Raw genomic sequence first — 23,680 nt, forward strand, 5'->3', positions numbered from 1 at the left:
TTTAATGTCGTTGATAGCTTGACATAACTAAAACAAGTTATTTGAAAAAAAAAAAAAAAAACTATAAAGACCTCAATTTTAAATTTAAATTATATAAAATTTCTCAGTTAAAATCACATGAAATTTGGGTAAAATTTATCTTGTTGTCCTTGTAAATAATAATAATAAAAAAAACTTGGATGATCAACAATATGACGGGCTGTTTTTTAAATTTATGAGAATTAGCAGATAAGCCATGCTAAAATAAAAATTATTATTATGGGTTATTTAAGGCAACGCCTTTAATTTATCACCTTCAAACTCATGATATATAATATCACAAATAATTACTCAATAGGAAATGTTCATCTGCTTACATGGGCAGCTCAGTTGGTCACAGTTGGGGGCATAAAGTGCCTCCAAGGTGAAGTTTGAGACAAAGACTAAGGATTGAGTCTCGTCAGCGACAGTATGGGAGTGACCTATCAAAATAAGAGATGCTACTTGTGCATAAGGAGTACTGGTCTAGCCATTATGTCCGACTGAGTTATCATGATTAATTCTCTCATATTTTGTCGGATCGAATGTGAGAGCGTCTGAAGTGGGCGAGCGATATTCACCTTTTGGGACAAGGAAATGTTCATCTGCTAGGGATATTCTTTTCCGCTAAGATAAATTAGCACTAAAATAACCACCTGTTCGTTGAATGCAATGACATGTTTTGACGTAATTAGAAGACAATTGTTAAGTTTACATACGGGCCAGTAGAGATTCCCCAATAACCAATACACAGTAACTAATAGGAATTGGAATTTTCAAAGTTGGTGTTTCCCACCGTCTCAGTTCTTATCCACATCTGCATCTGCAATGCATGATAATAGTACAATTATTATTATTCTCCAAAAAAAGAAAAAAAAACAACAATTATGCGTGTAGAAAGCGTGTGGATATGGTGTTAGGTCAGGCCCCCATTAATTGATGCACGCCAACGCAACACGGGGATAGGATAATCCTTCCCGGTCCCGGGCCCCGCCAAAGATGTCGACCTCCGAAACAGCTGCGTTGGCACTTCATCGAGCACCCACTGGCCACTTGCCACTGCCACTGGGCCCCTTCACCCCCCCGTCTCTCTTAACTTTTCCCTGTTTTCTTGGGTGCAGTCTCTGCTACCCTGAGAACCATCCGGGCTACGCCGGTGGGCAACTTTTCCCTGTTTTCTGGAACCTACCAAAACCTCGTCAAAATGTGTTCAGTTACAGCCTTTATTTTATGTTTACCCTAACTGATATTACTGGGGACTAATTATTGTTATTTGAAAAGAGAAAATATATTGATTGTTCATTAAAGTCTGTTTACATATATATGATTAGTCATTTTTATGATTAAAGATTTTATAATAATAATTATTTTTTTGGAAGTTTATTAAATAAATTTAAATACACACAATAACTAATTTGAATATCACCAGAAAAGTCAATAAGGTGATTAAAGTTTATTATTATTATTATTATTTTTTTAATGGCAAGAAGATGTGATTAAAGCATGAAACCAAACCAGCTAAGCTAAGCGCAATGAGCCATATTACTTAATAATTACCCGACTATACTTTCTCAACTAACCTTCTTGAGGTAACGCGACACAAACTAAATCTAAATCCGCTCAAATCTGCACTGCGCTTCCTATTTGGCAAATCTCTCTCTCCCTCTCTCTCTCTCTCTCTCTCTCTCTCGTTCTGTGATGACGTCGAGACAGACCTACAGAGTCTGCTGCTGTTTCCCGCGGCGCTTCAATGTCACTGCGGCGGAGGCTCCGGCGGAGGTCCGGGCATTATTCGATCGCTACTCCGAGAACGGGCTGATGGATGCCGAACACCTCCGGAGGTTCTTGATCGAGGTCCAGAAGGAAGACAAGGCCACCATAGAGGATGCTCAGGCCATCATCGACGGCCTCCACGATATCCGGCACCTCAATCTCCGCCACCGGAAGGCCCTTCATCTTGAATCCTTCTTCAAATTCCTCTTCGGCGACAATAATCCTCCTCGCTCTCCATCTCTTGGGGTAACATAGTAGCTTCCTCTCCTCGTTTCTATGATTCTGTATCCTATCTGAACTTTCCGGTTAATTTGGATTTTGGAGGCATACCAGTCTATTTATTTAGCTGCAGTCTGCAGACATTTATTGTGTTTTTGTCCCATTTGGAAAATGTTTCAGGTTCATCATGATATGACAGCTCCCATATCTCACTATTACATATATACGGGCCATAATTCGTATCTAACCGGGAATCAACTGAGTAGCGACTGCAGTGATGAGCCTATTATAAAAGCGCTGAAGAAAGGTGTGAGAGTTATTGAATTGGATATTTGGCCGAACTCCGCGAAAGACAATGTTGATGTTCTGCATGGAAGGTATGACTGAGACTCATGCTTAAGGACTTTCATCTAATTTCGGCTTCTGGTGCTGCACCTTCAATAATTGTGTGATTGTCGTCCAGGAAGCAGAGGCAGGTGATTAAAGTTGTTGGGTATATGCCTCTAATTCCTCAGCCCAAAGCCCACTGTGTGGGCCGTTATCTCTCAATGAGATTAGGGTCTTGTTTGTCAGAACAGCAATAGAAATCTGAATATGTATATAGTTCGGTTATGGTAACAACAACCACAGCAAATGAATATCTCACAGAATCAACAGGCGGGCAACAAAGAAATAACGCTATAACAGCAACAGGAACACCACAGAGGCAGAAAATAACTGCAAACCCAGAAATCCGCGAGGTAGACGGCTATCAGAAAATTAGCAGACGGCAATGGTGTAATAGTGACCGAGGCACGCTGGCAAGCGCTGTCCTGAAAACAGTGGCACCTGCTCCGGTCATGAGCAGGCTCCGGCGACTAACCACGTAGGATACAACAGTTGGCTCCGGCGAATAGTGACCACGAACAGCTGGATCTAGCAGAAACTTTCTCAGGCATCAGCTCTCCTTGGTAGAAACTCGAACACAGGAAACTCGATACAAAACAACAAGGACCCCCTAGCCTTTAATAGTCGAACCTAGAAAGCCGAACTGCCATAGCATTCACGCCGGTAATGAAAGGTGCCTTTGGCTTTGACGATTGGAGCTCCTGAAGCGTCGGTGGCGTAAATGTGGAGCCTGTTCGGTACTCAAAAAGAAAAAAAAACAAATAAAAGTTTATCCAAATATGACCTGATTGGACGGACGGCGACGACAACACACAAGGGCCTAGGGGCTCACCTGCTTGCAAAATCTAGGTGCCTCTTGGGGTTCAACCCCAAGTGTAAGGGAGGAGTATAAATATCCACTCCCTTCCCTTTGCACAGTCGATGTGGGACACTGGAGCACACACTCACACATAGACACACGACAATTCCCCACATGAGTGCAAGTGTGCTGAAACAAATAAATTGACACGACACCACAAAAAGTAAATAGACAAGTTACGTATCAGGTAAGTTGTCTTTTGGACTTAACATTTCTTAGTGAATATCTATTGAACTTACCCAAGAAATAGTGAAGCCAACTCTTGAACTATCCTTCTTGTGGTAAATTGAGACAATGGATATAATGCATAACACGCCTTATACCTTCGAGTTTTATACAATTGTGTCCATTTTGGTCCTAAACAACATCTTGGATTCATGAGAGCTTTAGAGAACCTAAGCCTTCCAAACAGTTCTCATAGAAGCGACCCGCTTCTACTCTCACATAGGTAATCATTGATTAAGAGTACACTGTCACTACTCCTCTTGTAACAAGATATCAATATTACTTGTATCACTGACAGATCACACACACTCTTTTCTACCGAGAACTAGGGAAGAAACTATAAGTTCCTTATTGTGTAAACTATGAATTATTCTAGTCAGTTTGCCTATTTAACCTAGATCTTAGGATCTCTAGTCAACTAGGTCAGGTTACCACCAGAAAATTCATTTCATAGGCTTTTTAGCACCACTCATTTTGTCAAAGAATCTGCCAAATTTTCCTTAGACTTTACATAATCAATGGAAATTATTCCATTGGTAAGCAGCTGCCTTAGTGTATTGTGCATGTGCCTTATATGTCTTGACTTCCCGTTGTAAACACTATTTTTAGCTTTTATCGAAGCAGATAAGTTGTCACAATAGATATATATGGGGTTTACCGGCTTTAGCCACAATGGAACGTCTTCAAGAAAATCTCGAAGGTATTCTGCTTCTTCACATGCTTTATCCAAAGCAATAAATTCTGACTCCATAGTAGACCGTGCTATGTTCGTCTGTTTTGAAGACTTCCACGACACAACAACACCACCTAAGGTAAACACATACCCACTGGTTGATTTAATCTCTAAGCTATTTGTGATCCAATTAGCATCACTAAATCCTTCCAGTACGGGTGGATACCTTGTGTAGTGGAATCCATAATCAAGCGTGTACTTTAAATACCTAAGTACCCTGACAAGGGCACCCCAATGGTCACGTTCAAGATTGCTCGTGTATCTCGTTAACCTACCTACTGGGTAGGCAATATCGGGTCTTGTGCAGTTCATTATGTACATCAAACTTCCAATGACCCTAGCATGTTCTAAAGGAGATACACCTTCATCATTATTCTTCTTTAATTTAGAATTTGGATCAAATGGAGTAACTATTGGCTTACTCTCGTAATGACCAAATTTTTTCAACACTTTCTCGATATAATGTGACTGAGAAAGTACATATCCTTCGAAACTCTTTGTTATCCGAATACCAAGAATAACATCAGCAAGACCAAGGTTTTTCAACATCTTCTTCATGGATTCTATTACATCTCTATTAGTGCCTATTATTAGCATATCATCCACATACAAGCACACAATGATACAGTCATGTTATATGACTTTAACATAAGCACATTTATCACACTTATTTATCTTAAACCCATTTGATAGCATAGTGTGATAAAATTTCTCATGCCATTGCTTTGGTACTTGTTTCAGTCCATAAAGAGACTTTATAAGTTTACAAACTTTCTTTTTATGTCCCTTTACAACAAACCCTTTATGCTATTCCATATAAACTTCTTCCTCTAAATCTCCATTCAGGAATGCAATCTTTACATCCGTTTGGTGAATTTTCAAATTGTATAACACTGCAATCGTAATCAACATCCCTATAGATGTGATTCTCGTCACTGGAGAATAGGTATCAAAGAAGTCTTGCCATTCTTTTTGATGATATCCTTTAGCTACTAACGGGTTTTGTATTTATCAATAGTGCCATCAGCCTTTAATTTCCTTTTAAAAATCCATTTGAATCCAATTGGCTTACTTCTAGGAGGTAAGTTGACCAATACCCACGTCTGATTTTGCATCATAGACTCCATTTCACTATTGATAGCTTCCTTTTAATATGGAGCATCAGAAGACGTCATAGCTTCATTAAAAGTTTGAGGCTCATCTTCTAACATGCAAGTTAGAAAATCTGGTCCAAAAAGAAGTAGCTTTTTTAGCTCTTTGCCTCCTCCTAGGTTCAATCTCAATTTCCTGACCAACTTGACCTTTAGAAGAACTCATTTCATACTTCCTCTTACAGCCACCGCTATTGTGTCTCTCTTCCTTAAAAGGGAATATGTTCTCAAAGAACTCAACTTCAATAGATTCAATTACGGTGTTATTGTTAATATTATGAATTTTTTATTTTACCACTAGGAACCTATAGGCCGCATTGTCAACGCATAGCCAATAAAGACACAATCTATAGTCTTTGGTCCAAGTTTGGTCCTTTTTGGTAAAGGAACTTGCACTTTCTCCAAACACCCCCACACTTTCAGCCAAACACCTCCATACTTTTAGGATTTTGTACGAGAATTGCTTCCCATTCCACACTTCATAAGGAGACTTGTCAGTTTTTTTATGTGGAATTCTATTCAATATTAAATTTGTTGTAAGCAATGCTTTCCCCCACAAGTTGTGGGGTAAACCATAATTATTGAGCATGCAATTAACCATGTCCTTCAAAGTTTGATTTTTTCTTTCAGCTATATCATTTTGTTGCGGTGTATATGGCGCTGTAGTTTGATGGATTATACCATGAACTTCATAGAATTCAGAGAGAGATGATGATTCATATTTACCATCTCTATCTGATTTTAGCACCTTTACCTTCTTTCCAATTTGATTTTCAACTTCTGTCTTATACGTTTTGAACACATCTAAGGTCTCGTCTTTACTATGTAATAGATATACATAGCAATATTTGCTATAGTCATCTATAAATGTGACGAATTATTTTTTCTCACCTCTAATAGGAGTACTCTTCATGTCACAAACATCACTGTGAATTAGATCAAGTAGTTCACTGTTTCTTTTCACAAATAGAAACAACTTTCTCGTGAACTTTGATTCAGCATGCACTTCACATTTGTGTCATTTGTTAATACTAAAGTTAAGCAACAGTCCTAAGTTTACCATTTTTCGAAGAGAACAATAATTGTGGTGCCCTAACCTAGAGTGCGACACATCACACAACTCAACAGTATAAGTAGAAGAGTTGTTCTTATTATTATTTTTGGGAACTTGGGCTAGTACATTTAGTTTGAGCATGCCATCGTGCAGATAGCCTCTTCCCACATACATATCCCCCTTAGTCAGAGTAAATTTATCTGACTCAAATACAAGTTTAAACCCATTTTTATTCAATAGGGTTCTAGAAACTAAATTCTTTCGAATTTTTGGCACATGACACACATCATTGAGGGTAAGTGTTTTTCTTGAGGTCCACTTCAGCAGGAGTGGACCTTGTCTTTTCCTTCCACAGTAGAAGCTGATGCATTCCCCATATACAGCTTCTCAGTGTCGTCAGACTTCTCATATGTGGAGAACAAAGCTTTGTCCCCACAGATGTGCCTCATAGCCCTAGTGTCTATCCATCAGCTTTTGCTGTTAGACACCATGTAGACATCAATAACAATTGCAACCAGGTCGACATCTTCCTCCATCATATTGGCTTGACTATGCCTAGTCTTGTGCTGTTTATTGCCAAAGCTCTGTCCCTTCTTATGACAGCAGTTAATAGCTCTATGACTTTTCTTTGCTGTTAGACACTCTTCTTCTTGCCTTGTTGCTTCTTGGGTTAAGGCCTTGAAACTTCAGCCACGTTAGCCCTAGCCTCAAACTTGAGAGGGACTTTATCTTCCTTCTTGTTATCCTCTTCAATGTGGAGTCTTACGACCAAATCTTCCATGGACAACTCTTTTCGCTTGTGCTTGAGATAGTTTTTGAAGTCTTTCCACGAGGGTGACAACTTCTCAATCACAGCTGCAACCTGGAATGGTTCATTAATGACCATCCCCTTACTCAACAAATCACTAATGATGATTTGCAGTTCTTTTAACTGGTTGACCACCAACTTGGTATCAACCATCTTGTAGTCGAGGAACTTCCCCACCAGAAACTTCTTGGTGCCATAGTGAATCCGCCAGCCCACCCAGTATGTAGTTCCGGCAAAGGAAATCTGAATGTCGCCATGCCTCCTTGGCAACCTGTGTCTCCACTGTGACATCTTCTTCGGGAGTGACTTGACATTCCTTCTTGAGGATATGGGCCAGATTTAGGGTGGTGAGATAGAAAATCATGTTTTGTTGCCACCTCTTAAAATCCTTGCCATTGAATTGTTGCGGCTTCTCAATGTGAGGTGTTGTCTTAATGGCAGCCGGTTCGACAGTGGCAGTCATGACAGTGGCTGGAACAACGGCCTAAGCAAAGGCTGAAGAAGCAGCAGCAATGTCGGGGTTGGGGGCAGCCATATCAGATTATAGACAATGTCTTGAGATTATAGTCACTGTCTTCAAATTGTTAGAACATCAATAGAAATCTGAATATGGATATAGTTCGATTATGGCAACAATAACCACAGCAAATGAATCTCACAGAATCAATAGGCGGGCAATAAGGAAATAACGCTATAATAGCAATAGGAACACCATAGAGGCAGAAAATAATTGCAAACCTAGAAACCGACGAGGCAGACGACTACCGAAAAATTAGTAGACGACAATGGTGTAACAACGACTGAGGCACGCTGGCAAACGTTGTCCTGAAGACAGTGGCACCCTGCTTCAGTTATGAGCAGGTTCTGGCAACTGCCCACGCAGGATACAACGTTCGGCTCCTACGAACAGTGATCACGAACGATCAGATCTAGCAGAAACTCTCTGCACCAACTCTCCTTGGCAAAAACTTGAACACATGAAACTCGATACAAAACAACAAGGACCCCCTAGCCTTTTATAGTTGAACCTAGAAAGTTGAACTGCCACAACATTCGTGTCGGTAATGAAAGGTGCTATTGACTTCGACAATTGGAGCTCCTAGAGTGCCGATGGCGTAAATGTGCAGCTTGTTCGGTACCCAAAAAGAAAAAAAAAAAAAAAACAAATAAAAGTTTATCCAATATATAATATATATATATATAGACACCTGACTCGATTGAACAGTGGTGGCGACACGTGAGGGCCTAGGGGCTCGCTCGCTCGCAAAATCTAGATGCCCCTCGGGGCCCAATCCCAAGTGTAAGGGAGGAGTATAAATACCCACTCCCTTCCCTTTACACAACCAATGTGGGGGAAAGCATTGCTTTCTCTCTTATATATATAGAGCATTGTTTTATCTCTTATATATATGGAGCATTTCTGTATGTATTGAGCATCAAGAGAGAGTTAGGGGAGAAGCCATTTAAACAAACAATTCCATCTTAATGGATTCGAGATTCTCTGTCCCGTCGACATAGACTTACGTCGAACCACAAAAATCTCTCGTGTTCTTATTCTTCTCTTTGATTCACACATATATACAAATGTATATACACAGGGAAAATTGGAATCAAAAACATCAGAAAAGTAGAAATACAATACATCTGGTAACTAATACACTGCGAACCTTTTCTTGTAGCTCAGATATAACCTGCTATTAATTCAAATCAACTGGTGGGAGCAAATTGCATAGATTGGAATATGCTGCTCTTCTGCCAAACCTTGCATGAAACATAGAATTGGACAAGTTACTTCAAAGAAAATGTTTCTACTTTATATGGCTAAAAAAAGAGCTCAAGAATACCACTGTTGTGGTCCTGAGGAATGGTGGAACTCCCTCAGCTGCAGTTGTGGCTTTGAGCTCGGCTTACCATCCTCATATTCACTTCGATCTCCATGGATTTTGGTTAGGTTTTACTCAAACTCTATACCCTTCCTTTTTTATTCTCAGCGAGCGGGAAATGCTATTGTAGTGTCAAAATGTAGTTGAAATTCATGCTGGTCAATATCCCTCTACCCTTTAATAGATCATAAAGGAAAATGACAAAAGTGAAAGTAAGATTTTTTGTTTTTTTATTGCTGTGTGTTCTTTCCCCTTTTTTTTTTGGGGGGGGGGGGGGGGGGGGGGGCGCTGTGGAGCAGTAGTGAAGGATGACATTATCAAATTAGCAAGGGTACTAAAAGGATGAGGAGGGACAGTTACTATTCGTGTTATTGTCTTGTGTGCTTGTGCACGTGCATGTTTCTATGTTCCGTTACCATATTGTCTGGCTTATAAGGATTTATTCTTTTTCTGTATTTTACATATTTTTCAAACACATCTATGCCTATTACTATCCATTTTTGTTTTAATGCATGGCAGACCTGAACAAATAAATAACTCCACCTTATCTCCATCTAATAGACCTGTTTTTATGTATGTAGGACACTGACCGCTCCAGTTGAACTCCTCAAATGTTTGAAGTCTATTAAAGAGCATGCGTTTTCTGCATCTGAATATCCTGTTGTAATAACTTTAGAAGACCACCTTACTCCAGATCTTCAAGCTAAAGTGGCCGAGGTGGGTTTAAGAATTTGTGTGGAGATTATTAACCAGTTATTTTCGTTCTTGATTTACTATTTTGGTGACTTAACTTTAGATGATCACTCAAACATTTGGAGAAATTCTATTTTCTCCTGGACCAGAATGCTTGAAGGAGTTTCCTTCACCAGAATCACTGAAGAAAAGGATTATTATATCTACCAAACCGCCAAAAGAATACCTTGAGGCTAAAGAAGTAAAGGGAAAAGAGGATGATCCACAGAAGGGAAAGGATTCAGGTGATGATGAAGCCTGGGGAAAAGAAATCCCTGAGATTGGAGGTGTCGCAGGCGAGACAAAGGTGCATGGAAATACTTAGCATCGTGTAGCTTTTTTTTTTCCCTAACATTAAATTGGGGAGAACAAGCACTAATTCCTAAATTGGAAATTACCTTATGCCAGGATGATTCAGATGACGAAAAGGATGATCAGGGTGAGGAAGATCTAGATGAATTTGATCCCAAGTCTCAGGTGGTTGCAGCACCGGAGTACAGGCGGTTGATTGCTATTCATGCTGGGAAGGGAGCGGGTGGATTGCAGGATTGGCTTAAGGTTGATCCAAATAAAGTGAGACGTCTTAGCTTGAGTGAACAGGAACTTGAAAAGGCTGTATTAACTCATGCAAAAGAGATTGTCAGGTACTGGTCATGGTTTTCTGCAATCTTTGCTTTGAAGACCTGATTTTTGCAACTGTTTTGCTTCAAAATGGAACAAATCTGAAAACTATTTCTTTTATTTCTGAAAACTTGCAATGCATTTATGACATTTAATTAGCTCTGTGATATCCCAACGGGAAGTTCATATTATCCCGAGGATCACTGAACTCCCTTAAAAGAGAGGGTAAGATTACACTCTTCTCCGCATATGTTAGGAGGGTTAAATGGTCTCCTTGAACTTGGACAAGAGGTCCTATTTCACATTTGCATAATTCAAAAAATATTTATATTTGTAAAGATGCATTCAGGTGAATAGTGCATACAGAGTGGTAGGTGCTATTGATGAACATGTAGGGGCTTGAAACTAAGTAGTGGAATGACCTTATGATCATTGATTGATATTCGAGCATTCTGTCAGGCTATGTAACTCTGCATATTAGTTAGAGTTGACCACCCGAGCTAATTTTTTCTCTCAGGTGCCTCTGTTGGTAGTTAGCCTTTTCCTACTCCTGCACAGACATCATAAGTGCTGTTAAGCTTGTAGTGAATGTTTGTACTCTCAATAATTGTATGGCTGGGAATGCAACTGTCTAAACAAATTTGTCGAGAAAATTTTCCATGTTCTGATAATTGCAGTTTGCTTTAGGTTTACTCAGCGGAACTTATTGAGAGTGTATCCCAAAGGTGTACGGTTTGACTCATCCAACTACAACCCACTAATTGGATGGGCGCATGGAGCTCAGATGGTTGCATTTAATATGCAGGTTTCTTTTTACTTGCATATTTATAACACTTTGTTGATTCCATTCTCTTGCTTTCTAGCCACAGACTTCTTGGTTTGCCATCTGTTTGCTAATGCACTTTCTATTGTTTCAACTCATTTCTGCACGTCTTTGCATCCATGTATGGAGCTCAAATCACATTATATTTCTAGTGTTATGCACACCTCTCTTAGAAATGGAAATATTTAATATGGATTCTTCCTCACTCCCTTTAATTTCTGATGTTAATATGAAAACTATCTTTCTGTTTACTCTGGGAATTGGTTCTGGATTATTTTTTGAGAACATGCACTTAATAGGAATGTCAAGAAAGTTCTTTTCATCTTTGCAAGTCTTCAATAATCACCTAAATGCATGTTGTTACAAAATGACTTCCTTCTGTTGTATACTAGGCACTCAATATACTGTCTTCTATTCAGAATGGTTTAGGAGAACCTGATCATGATTAAACTTCTTGAAAACAAGGTCTTTCACATCCTGTTCTGTTCCCTGCTCTGCTCAAAGCAGGAAGCTCATCTCCCTCTAAATTATGTAATGCTTGATATTTTGTTCTGTTGTAATTCTATGGGGTTAAATTCAATTACAAGGCAAGATATGCAGAAGGCCTAGTGGCTTCTGAGTCTGAAGGTGGATTTGCCATATTATGGGATTGTTTAGTTGATTAGCATGTAGAAGCTGTACTTCTTCAAGACAAGTGATGGAATTGGGAATTAGTTCCATAGAATAATTTGTATTAAATGGTTGGTCTCCTGCACCTTTCTGAAAATATGATACCATCCTCCCAACTGTTTTTCCCCTTCGCTTGGTAATCAAATTACCAACTTACTCAAAGTAAATCCTGGGTCACCTGTGGTTTATTTAGTCAAATCCTCTATTGATTTACTATGAGACCTGCACAAATATGGCCAAAGACGGCTAGATCATTGTCTATAAACTCCCTAAATTGTCTACACATTCGATTCTTTGCCCTTATGCAGAAATGAAGTAATGATTGAACAAATTATTAGATTTTAGTATAAGTTGTTTCCAATTGCTTTAAGTAAACTTCATATTAATGGTCACTTGTTAGATTGTTGATTTCTCCTTATTAGATTCATTAATTGGATCCCAAACATTTGAAAAACCAGATACCAAGAATGCTTATTTCTTTAACAGGGTTATGGTAGATCACTGTGGTTGATGCACGGAATGTTCAAGGCTAATGGTGGATGTGGATATATTAAAAAGCCTGACTTTCTGTTAAAGCTTGGCCCAAACAATGAGGTTTTTGATCCTAAAGCTATATTACCAGTCCAAACAACTTTGAAGGTGACTAAATCTTTTTAGCAGGCATTTTCTTGATACTAAGTTTCCTTGCGCTTCTCCTTTTCAGCGTTTATGCCTCTTGGAATTCTTTCTACATTTATTTCTTGTATTTAGTTTGTCTATTCATGTCTGATTTGAATTTTTTCTGCTTATAAACAGGTGACTGTTTATATGGGTGAAGGATGGAATCTTGATTTCAAGCACACACACTTTGATGCGTTCTCTCCCCCAGATTTCTATGCCAGGGTAAGCTGACAGTCTCCAATATGGTTTTGGTTCTTGTCCAATGGCTCTCCATATTGTAAGCACCCCCGCTCCCGCTCGGATATCCCAACCACCCGGTCTATCCGAACGAAAGCGCTTACATAGAGGAAAGAGAAATAGACATAAGACAAAAATATCTTAGCATGCATACATACGAAAAATACAACAGCGGAAGCAAAACTATATACATGCACGCCCACAAGTACTCCGCTGGAATAGCGGTCACGGAGTATATAAATACACACAAACCCTGTGCCAATGAGTAAGAAATACAAGGGACAACCCGACACAGTCAAAAATGAGAGTTAGAACACCTAACAAAACATTAGAGAAGACGGGGGCAGCTAACTATACACCCTACCGACACGACTGACTGCTAGGTGGCGCGGTCCTCGCCCTCGACTTTTGCTTTACCCTTACCTGGAATGATGGAAAGCAAGGTGAGTCGCAAGACTCAGCAAATTTATATGAAAAGGAAGGCTGTAAATGAAACAGAAGAGGAGATCACTCCAAATATAAACTTACATGTACACACAAGCCATGTGACGCAACAACACAACAGTGCCGCATAATAAAAACACATACCGGTCCTTGGGGCCCACATAAAACACCTGGCACCCAAGTCCCATACCAACTTGCCGTTGCCCTGAAAGGCAACATAGATCTCCAACAAACCTGTGCGCACTATCCTGGGTCGGTACTCCCGTCACTCGTATCCCTGTCGATACTCCCGACAACCGAGCCATAGGCTTCCTCGGAACGGTACTCCCATCCGAGAACTATATACTACCAGTAGTCATGCAATGCACATAAAATGCAATGGCGTAGTGAGCATCAACGTGATACAAGGCGCTCATACATCCAGGCATCAGGCTATGCTCTGCCCATATAGTAAATCACACGCGATGCATATGCCCGTGCTGGATGTAGCATAACCAAACTAGAATGTCCGTGATCAAGCATAACCAAATCATGATAAACCCAACATGCAGCTCGTACCCATGTGCATACCAAACCATGCTACAAGAATAAAATGTAACTAGGCATGCTATAATCACATAACGGTAGAGCTAGTCAACAGTGTCTGGCACCGGTCAGCGGTCAGTGACCAGGAGAGACCATCTGACGGCCTAAGATAAACCGTACGATAGTCACACCGTCACCGAACAGCCGATCCTTGCCCCCACTGCACAACCGCTCTAATCGATAAACAACCAAAAATCCAATAATAATACCCGAACAGCTAAGAACCTAGCCCCGGGTGAGTACGACATCATTCCCATAGGCTTGGGGGTGGTACAAATCTCCGTAGGCAACCAACGAATAAAACCCTCGAGATCAGTTTAATAAATTAAATTTTAAAACAAACCGTTTAAAATTTCATAATTTATTAACAGCCGAAACCAACGAAGGGAGGTCAAATAAATTGACAACGAAAGAATCGACGATGAGGGTATAAAGAACTTGTCTTTCCGAAGATAGCCTTAGGCTCGTTTTGACCAAACGCGGTAAAATTATACAAACTGCAATATCCCAATTATTCGTCAAAATTAATAAAATTGGACTCTAAACAAAATTTCAACCGCACAGAATATTAATTACTAGCTTGTCTACATACCTGGAATATTAACTCTGGAATTAAACGGGATTTAATCTGAATTTTGGCCCCAAAATTTCTCAAATTTTCTCTTGCGCACGCTGCTTCTTTTCTGTAATTTTTTACTGTTCAATTGCACACAAAACACGCCCGAAATTAGGCTTAAATTCGGCCAAAAGTGAGCAGAGGAGGGGCGCCACGTGGCAGCGCTGGAGCGACCGCTGGGGAGGCCACTGCCTCAATCAAAACGACGTCGTTTTGATGTCTAGTGGCTGAATTAAATCAGCCAAAAATCCTCCCTCGCACGCGCAGCCCCCGCAAATCGATCCCTCGCCCACTGCTTGGCCGCCTCGCGTGCGACCGCTTGCGCCTGCACCAACCTTTACCCTATATATGACTTAAGTTATATTTAAGGTGACTTTCGGCCTTTTCCGCAACTCGCGCCAGCACCCTCAAATTTTCATTAATCACACAATCACCCCCTATAATAATTACACTAACGCCCGAAACTTCTGAAAATTCTACAATTTAATTTATTTCAATTTTTTTCTTATTCCAGAAATTCCTAAAATAATTAATCAATTACCTTAATTTCTTATTTCCTTGAAATCATATAATTTATTTTTATTTATTACCAACAAATTATTTTAATATTTCTTTTAAATTAAATTACCTCAAAATTAAATTAATAGCCTTTTACGGGGCGTTACAAATCCTCCCCCCCTTAAAAGAATTTCGTCCCCGAAATTCGTACCTAGCTAGGCAAATAACTGAGGGTGAAGTCGCCTCATGACCTCATCTAGCTCCCAAGTAGCCTCCTCAAGGGTATGCCGCTACCACTGGACCTTTACATAGGAAATCGTACGATTGCGGATCACTTTTTCTTTCTGATCCACGATACTAGCAGGCAACTTGATGTATGATGCATCCTCTTGCACCACGAGCGGATGATAATCAATAACATGCCCAGGATCTGCCACGTACTTGCGAAGCATAGAAACATGAAAAACATCATGTACGTGGGCTAACTGAGGGGTAAAGCTAACCGGTAAGCCAACGGTCCGACTCGCTCAAATATCTCAAACGGTCCCACATAGCGAGGACTCAACTTGCCAGATACTCCAAAGCGTCGAACACCCATCATCGGCATGACTCGAAGGAAAACATGATCACCTACATCAAACTCCAAATCCCGGCGTCGTTTGTCTGCATAACTCTTCTGATGGTCCTGAGCTGCCTTCATCCTAGCCCGAATCAACTGGATCTTCTCTGTCATCTGCTCTACCAACTCTGGTCCAAGCAATGCTCGCTCCCAACCTTGGTCCAGCAAAGCGGTGATCTACACGGTCGCCCGTACAACGCCTCAAATGGTGCCATTCCAATACTGGCCTGGAAGCTATTATTGTAGGCAAACTCCACTAGCGACAAATGGTCATCCCAGCTCCCATGAAAATCAGTACACAGGCATGGAGCATGTCCTCCAAAGTCCGTATGGTCCGCTCTGACTGCCCGTCAGTCTGAGGGTGGAAGGCTGTATTGAAAGTCAACTAGGTCCCCATAGCACTCTGCAACGCCTCCCAAAATCGTGAGGTAAATCGAGGATCCCTGTCTGACACAATGTTAGCTGGTACTCCATGCAGTCTCACCATATCATCAATATATAACTTGGCCAGTTGATGAATAGGATAGGTTTTCTTGACAGGTAGGAAGTGCGCTGATTTAGTCAATCGATCGATAATCACCCATATCGAATCGTATCCCCGACTAGATCGTGGCAATCCCGAGACAAAATCCATAGCTATGCGCTCCCATTTCCACTATGGCACAGATAAAGGTCGTAACAATCCCGCGGGCCTCTGGTGCTCAGCTTTGACTTGCTGGCACACTAAACATCGGGATACAAACTCAGCTACGCTCTTCTTCATGCCGCTCCACCAATATTGACGCCGTAAGCCCTGATACATCTTCGTCGCTCTAGGATGGATAGTATAGGGAGAACGATAAGCTTCCTCTAGGATTTTTTGCCTGATATCACTATCACTCGGCACACAAATCCGCCCACGGAACAATAGCAAATTGTCGTCCCTCTGGCTGTACCCCAATGGACCAAATCTCTCCATATCAGCCATGATCGCGCCAAGCTCCACATCCTGACGCTGTTGATCGCGAATCTGGCCCTCTAGATCTAAATGGATACTCATGGCAGCATAATAGAGAGTAGGATCATCTAATGTCACTGAGATAGTAAGATCACTCATCTGCTCCAATAAGAACCACTCCTGCACGATCATAGTTGCAGCTGATGCTCCACGGCGACTCAATGCATCCGATACCACATTGGCTTTACTTGGGTGATAGAGGATTTCGCAATCGTAATCTTTAAGCAGCCCTAACCAACGACGTTGTCTCATATTGAGTTCCCTCTGAGAAAAGAGGTACTTGAGGCTCTTGTGATCAGTGTAAATCTGGACTCTCTCGCCATAAAGATAATGCCTCCAAATCTTCAAGGCAAATACTACAGCTGCCAACTCCAGATCATGTGTAGGGTAATTCTCTTCGTGTCTCTTCAATTGTCTGGATGCATAAGCATTCACCCGGCCATCTTGCATCAAAACGCACCCTAGTCCTGCATGTGAAGCATCACTGTATATAGTAAATAACTCACCACTCTTGGGTATCGTCAGTACTAGCGCCGAAGTCAAACGCTGCTTCAACTCCTGGAAAGACCTCTCACAAGACTCGTCCCAAATAAACCTGACGCCTTTCCTTGTCAACTTCGTCATAGGTGATGCAAGCCATGCAAAGTCTTCTAAGAATCGTCGATAATACCCGGCAAGGCCAAGAAAACTCTGAATCTCTGTCACTGTCATCGGTCTCGGCCAATCCATCACGGCTTTGGTCTTTTCTAGATCTACTGAGATACCCTCACCTAAGACCACGTGTCCCAAGAATACAACTCGGGTTTGCTAAAACTCACATTTAGAAAATTTGGCATACAACTGCTCATCTCTGAGCTTCTGCAGAACCACGCTCAGATGCGCCTCGTGTATCTCAGGGCTCGGTGAGTAAACTAGGATGTCGTCAATGAAAATTATGACAAAGGAATCCAAATATTCCTTGAATACCCTATTCATCATATCCATAAATACTGCAGGTGCATTGGTCAGCCCAAATGGCATGACCACAAACTCGTAATGGCCGTAATGTGTACGAAATGCGGTCTTCGCAATATCCTCATCTCTGACCCGCACTTGATGATAACCTGACCGCAAGTCTATCTTGGAAAACACCGATGCACTACGCAACTGATCCAGTAAATCATCCACATGGGGTAGGGGTACTTATTCTTAATTGTTACCTGATTAAGCTGCCAGTAATCTATACACAGTCGCATAGACCCGTCCTTCTTACGCACAAATAATACTGGAGCCCCCCAAGGCGATGTGCTCGGTCGAATAAACCCCATCTCCAAAAGATCTTGCAACTGCACCTTGAGTTCTTTCAATTCATTGGCAGCCATACGATAAGGAGTCTTGGAAATGGGCTGCGTACCTAGCATCAGATTGACTGTAAAATCAATCTTCCGGTGCGATGGTAGTCCCGACAACTCATCTGGGAACACATCTGGAAAGTCTCGCACCACAGGATAGGCAGCTAACTCCTTCTTCTCCCTAGCTATCACGGTCACAAATGCAAAATAGGCTTCACACCCACGTCGTATAAGTTTCTCGGTGTGCATAACCGATATCATCGGCGTAGTCACCACTGGCTTCACACCCCGGAATGTAACAACTGGTCTCCCCGGGTGCTCAAATGAAATTACTTTCCGACGACAATCAACTCGAGCATAGTGCCGTGAAAGCCAATCCATTCCCAACAATAAGTCAAAATCCCGGATCGCCAAAATAATAAGATCCCCTAAAAATACCTGGTCGTGAATCCCTATCTCGCAATCCCTAACCATTTCACTCCCCAACAATACCGTCCCTGTGTCGAAACAGACAAATTATATGGTAAGGGGTTACATGGGATCGAGATCTTATGCAACAAATGGGGTGCTATAAAATAGTGGGTAGAACCTGTATCAAATAAGGCACGTACATCGTGGCCATGAAGAGAAAGTATACCTTGTACCGTATCACTGCCTTCAGCTGCCTCGGCGGCTGACACCGCAAACGCCTTCCCCTGCATTTGTACTCTCTCTGTGGGCCCTGGGTGCTGTGTTGTTGGTAAGGGTAGTGGTGCTCCTGGACCCTGTGCCCTCGGTGTAAATTGTCTCTGAGCTAGTCTGGGCCCTACACCTCCCGTCCGTGGCCCTTCAATCTGTGGTGGCTGGGTGCACACGTTCGCCCGATGGCCTCTCTGTCCACAGCAAAAACAAATGACATCCTGCCTGTGGCCGGTGTAGCTGGTGGGGCCGGTGTAGCCGGTCTAGGCCCCTGTGGACAGTCCCTCTTCAGATGTCCTGACTGACCACAACGATAACACACGTCCCGACGTACATCCCGGCACTGACCCTAGTGCCTCTGCCCGCACTGCCGGCACTGTGGAAACCCTGAACTCTTATTGCCCGCATCCCATTTCCTCTTCTTACTGCTGCTTCCTGCGCCCTTCATGACTAACTGATCCGATCAAGCCTCCAATCGGTCCCGCTCCACGGCATGGGCCTGTTGAACAGCTATAGGAAAGTCGGGTGCCTCGACACCAGCCATGGCGTGACGAATCTCTGGTTGTAGCCCCCTCTGAAACTTGCTGACTCTGCGAGACTTAGGGGTCACTAACTCTGGAGCATAACGAGATAACGCCACGAACTCAGTCTCGTACTGTGTGACTGTCTTGCTCCCCTGCTGTAAGTCAACAAATTCGAACACCTTCTGCTCTCTGACCCAAGCCGGTACATAAGTCTCATAGAACGCCGCGATAAACTTTGCCCATGTCGGGCCCCCATCACCATATCGCTGTCTGGTGGTCTCCCACCATCACTCGGCGTCACCCCGCAATAGAAAGGTCCCCAGTCGAACTTTGTGGGTCTCTGCACAGCCTATAGATCGTAGGTGCTTCTCCACTGCCAATAGCCAATCCTCAGCCTCTGTCGCGTTGGCGCCTCCACTAAACTCTGGCAGTCTTAGGGCCATAAAATCTTTAAGCAATGCAGCACCAGAACTATCCCCTACTCTCAGAGTACCTGAATGTGACGCTTGGGCCGTAGCGATCCTACCATCATGACTGCGCTCCTGACGTAACTGAGATGTCGCCAGTACGTCCACGGCCCATAGAAGACCTGTTAATGTCTCCTGCATGTCCGGAGGCCCTGGCTGTCTCTTGTCTCCTGTATCTGTCGCCTGTACCTCAGGAGTAGGAACAAGGTGCCCTCTACCTCGCGTCGGTGGTCTACCACGACCTCATCCACGGCGTGCGTCCATGAGTCCTACATAACCAAAATTAATTAGAACGCATTTCGAAATTACAGACACGACCTAACACTCTAACTCGACCTAACAGCCTTGGTGTACAGTTACTTGTCCCCCAAATTGACTCAATGACGCTCTGATACCAACATTGTAAGCACCCCCGCCCGGATATCCCAACCACCCGGTCTGTCCGAACGAAAGCGCTTACATAGAGGAATGAGAAATAGACATAAGATAAAAATACCCTGGCATGCATACATACGAAAAATATAACAGCGGAAGCAAAACTATATACATGCACACCCACAAGTACCACGCTGGAATAGCGGTCACGGAGTATATAAATGCACACAAACCTTGTGCCAATGAGTAGGAAATACAAGGGACAACCCGGCATAGTAAAAAATGAGAGTCAGAACACCTAACAAAACATCAGAGAAGACGGGGGCAGCTAACTGTACACCCTACCGACACGGCTGGCTGCTAGGTGGCACGGTCCTCGCCCTCGACTTTTGCTTTACCCTTACCTGGAATGATGGAAAGCAAGGTGAGTCGCAAGACTTAACAAGTTTATATGAAAATGAAGGCTGTAAATGAAACAGAAGAAGAGATCACTTCAAATATAAACCCACATGTACACACAAGCCATGTGACGCAACAACGCAACAATGCCGCATAATAAAAACACATACCGGTCCTTGGGGCTCACATAAAACACCTGGCATCCAAGTCCCATATCAACCTGTCGTTGCCCTAAAAGGCAACATAGATCTCCAACAAACCTGTGCGCACTATCCCGGGTCGGTACTCCCGTCACCCGTATCCCTGTCGGTACTCCCGACAGTCGAGCCATAGGCTTCCTCGGAACGGTACTCCCGTCCGAGAACTATATACTACCAGTAGCCATGCAATGCACATAAAATGCAATGGCGTAGTGAGCATCAATGTGATACAAGACGCACATACATCTAGGCATCAGGCTATGCTTCGCCCATATAGTAAATCACACGTGATGCATATGTCCGTGCTGGATGCAACATAACCAAACTAGAATGTCCGTGACCAAGCATAACCAAATCATGATAAACCCAACATGTAGCTTGTACCCATGTGCATACCAAACCATGCTACAAGAATAAAATGTAACTAGGCATGCTATAATCACATAACGGCAGAGCTAGTTAGCAGTGCCTGGCACCGGTCAGCGGTCAGTGATCAGGAGAGACCATCTGACGGCCTAAGATAGACCGTACGACAGTCACATCGTCACCAAACAGCCGATCCTTGCCTCCACTGCACAACCGCTCTAACCGATAAATAACCAAAAATCCAATAATAATACCCGAACAGCTAAGAATCTAACTCCAGGTGAGTACGATATTATTCCCATAGGCTTGGGGGTGGTACAAACCCCCGTAGGCAACCAACGAATAAAACCCTCGAGATTAGTTTAATAAATTAAATTTTAAAACAAACCGTTTAAAATTTCATAATTTATTAACAGCCTAAACCAACGAATGGAGGTCAAATAAATTGATAACGAATGAATCGACGATGAGGGTATAAAGAACTTGCCTTTTCGAAGATAGCCTTAGGCTCGTTTTGACCAAACGTGGTAAAATTATACAAACTGCAATATCCCAATTATTCGTCAAAATTAATAAAATTGGATTCTAAACAAAATTTCGACCGTACAGAATATTAATTACTAACTTGTCTACATACCTGGAATATTAACTCTGGAATTAAACGGGATTTAATCTGAATTTTGGCCCCAAAATTTCTCAAATTTTCTCCCGCGCATGCTACTTCTTTTTTGTAATTTTTTGCTGTTCAATTGCACACAAAACATGCCCGAAATCGGGCTTAAATTCGGCTAAAAGCGAGCAGGGGCGCCATGTGGCAGCGCTGGAGCGGCCGCTGGGGAGGCCACCGCCTCAATCAAAACGACGTCGTTTTGACGTCTAATGGCTGAATTAAATCAGCCAAAAATCCTCCCTCGCGCGCGCAGCCCCCGTGAATCGATCCCTCGCCCACTGCTTGGCCGCCTCGCACGCGACCGCACCAACCTTCACCCTATATATGACTTAAGTTATATTTAAGGTGACTTTCGGCCTTTTCCGCAACTCCCGCCAGCACCCCCAAATTTTCATTAATCACACAATCACCCCCTATAATAATTACACTAACGCTCGAAACTTTTGAAAATCTCATAATTTAATTTATTTCCATTTTTTTATTCTAGAAATTCCTAAAATAATTAATCAATTACCTTAATTTCTTATTTCCTTGAAATCACATAATTTATTTTTATTTAATACCAGCAAATTATTTTAATATTTCTTTTAAATTAAATTACCTCAAAATTAAATTAATAGCCATTTACGGGGCGTTACACATATAGTGTAATCTTTTCAAAATTTTTGGATAAAATATCGTACAGTTAGCAATTTGGTCCTTCTGTTTCTTATTTAAAGTGCGTTTAAGACGTTTTCTAGTCATAAGAACAATGCTCAAATTGCATTTCTTTTAGGTACATAATGATGCGGACACTGATCAAGACTCGGCCCAAACTAAGGCCGAGCCGACCATTCAAGAATAATAGCACCAGAACAATATTTTAATATTTCATATGTTCTAGGATTCTATTTTATGTTTCTACTTGATTTAAGATTCTACTTCATGTTTGATTAGGGTTTTATTTTTATTAGAATTCTAGTTGTTTTTTACTTAGGATTTATTTCTATTAGAATTTTAGTTAGATTTTGTTTATAAATATTAGATAGATTTGGATTAGCCAAATACTATAAATATACCTAGAAATTAGGGGTTGTAATCAAATTTTTTCAATACAATTTTAGCAACCTATTTAGGTTTTCTTAGCAAAATTTTCTTGAAAATCAAACTTTGGCCATTAAAATTTATTTTTTTAAAAATTTATTTTAGTATATTTTTTTCGCACTGGGTGATACTTAGATGGTCCAAATAATGGAATTGTAGTCGACGGTAATGTGAGTGGTGTTCACTTTTGAGGAATGTGGCACGGGCTCTCCAGGTGTATTTTTATAGGATGCTGGTTATTTCTGGCCCCTGGCACATCTGACATCCCTATTGGCACTATTTTCATAGCTGCATGGTGGTGGATATTCGGAGCATTGAATTAAAGGATATCCGTGTAATTATCTTTGTGCAGGTTGGAATTGCTGGAGTCCCTGCCGATGCTGTAATGAAGAAAACAAAGATCATTGAGGACAATTGGATACCGGTTTGGAATGAAGCGTTCGAGTTCCCACTGACCGTTCCGGAGCTGGCTCTGCTCAGGGTTGAGGTTCACGAGTACGACATGTCTGAAAAGGACGATTTTGGAGGCCAAACGTGCCTGCCGGTGTCGGAACTGAGGAGTGGAATCCGATCAGTTCCCCTCCATAGCCGCAAGGGAGACAAGTACAACTCTGTAAAGCTTCTTATGCGTTTTGAATTTGTTTGATATATATATGTATGTATGTATGTATGTATGTATGTATATTGTTGTGACTTGCAGTTGCTTTTTGTGTCTTCTCATTCCTTGCCTCCTTGCTGTTCCAAAGCTTGCAGTTGTGTTGCGTTGCGTTTAAATACTTAAAAAGCTTGGCTTCTTGTTTTGCATGTAACATATACTGAAATAAGAGTGCTCGCCACTGTGGTCGTGTCTTGTCGTCTGTTTGTATTTTTGAGCGTAGAACTCCGTGTTACCCGAAAGCTTTTGTTCAAATTGATGCTCTTAAACTCTCAATGAAAATGAACCATTTTATTTGCAAGGAGCCTAATTCGACCGAAG

At 41.7% G+C, this 23,680-nt stretch overlaps 1 protein-coding gene across 1 annotated transcript; it reads left to right on the forward strand.

The window, feature by feature from the left end:
- Nucleotides 1-1,578: 1,578 nt before the first annotated feature.
- On the forward strand, nucleotides 1,579-23,669 carry LOC127797150 (phosphoinositide phospholipase C 2-like). Its single transcript, XM_052329745.1, has 9 exons — nucleotides 1,579-2,037; nucleotides 2,191-2,387; nucleotides 9,692-9,827; nucleotides 9,907-10,149; nucleotides 10,251-10,486; nucleotides 11,151-11,268; nucleotides 12,442-12,594; nucleotides 12,751-12,837; nucleotides 23,057-23,669. The coding sequence occupies exons 1-9, from the start codon at nucleotides 1,717-1,719 to the stop codon at nucleotides 23,348-23,350; spliced, it is 1,785 nt and encodes a 594-aa protein (XP_052185705.1). The 5' UTR covers nucleotides 1,579-1,716; the 3' UTR covers nucleotides 23,351-23,669.
- The last annotated feature ends 11 nt before the right edge of the window (nucleotides 23,670-23,680 follow it).

This window comes from Diospyros lotus, chromosome 3 (assembly GCF_014633365.1).
Source record: "Diospyros lotus cultivar Yz01 chromosome 3, ASM1463336v1, whole genome shotgun sequence".
Lineage (NCBI taxonomy): Eukaryota > Viridiplantae > Streptophyta > Magnoliopsida > Ericales > Ebenaceae > Diospyros > Diospyros lotus.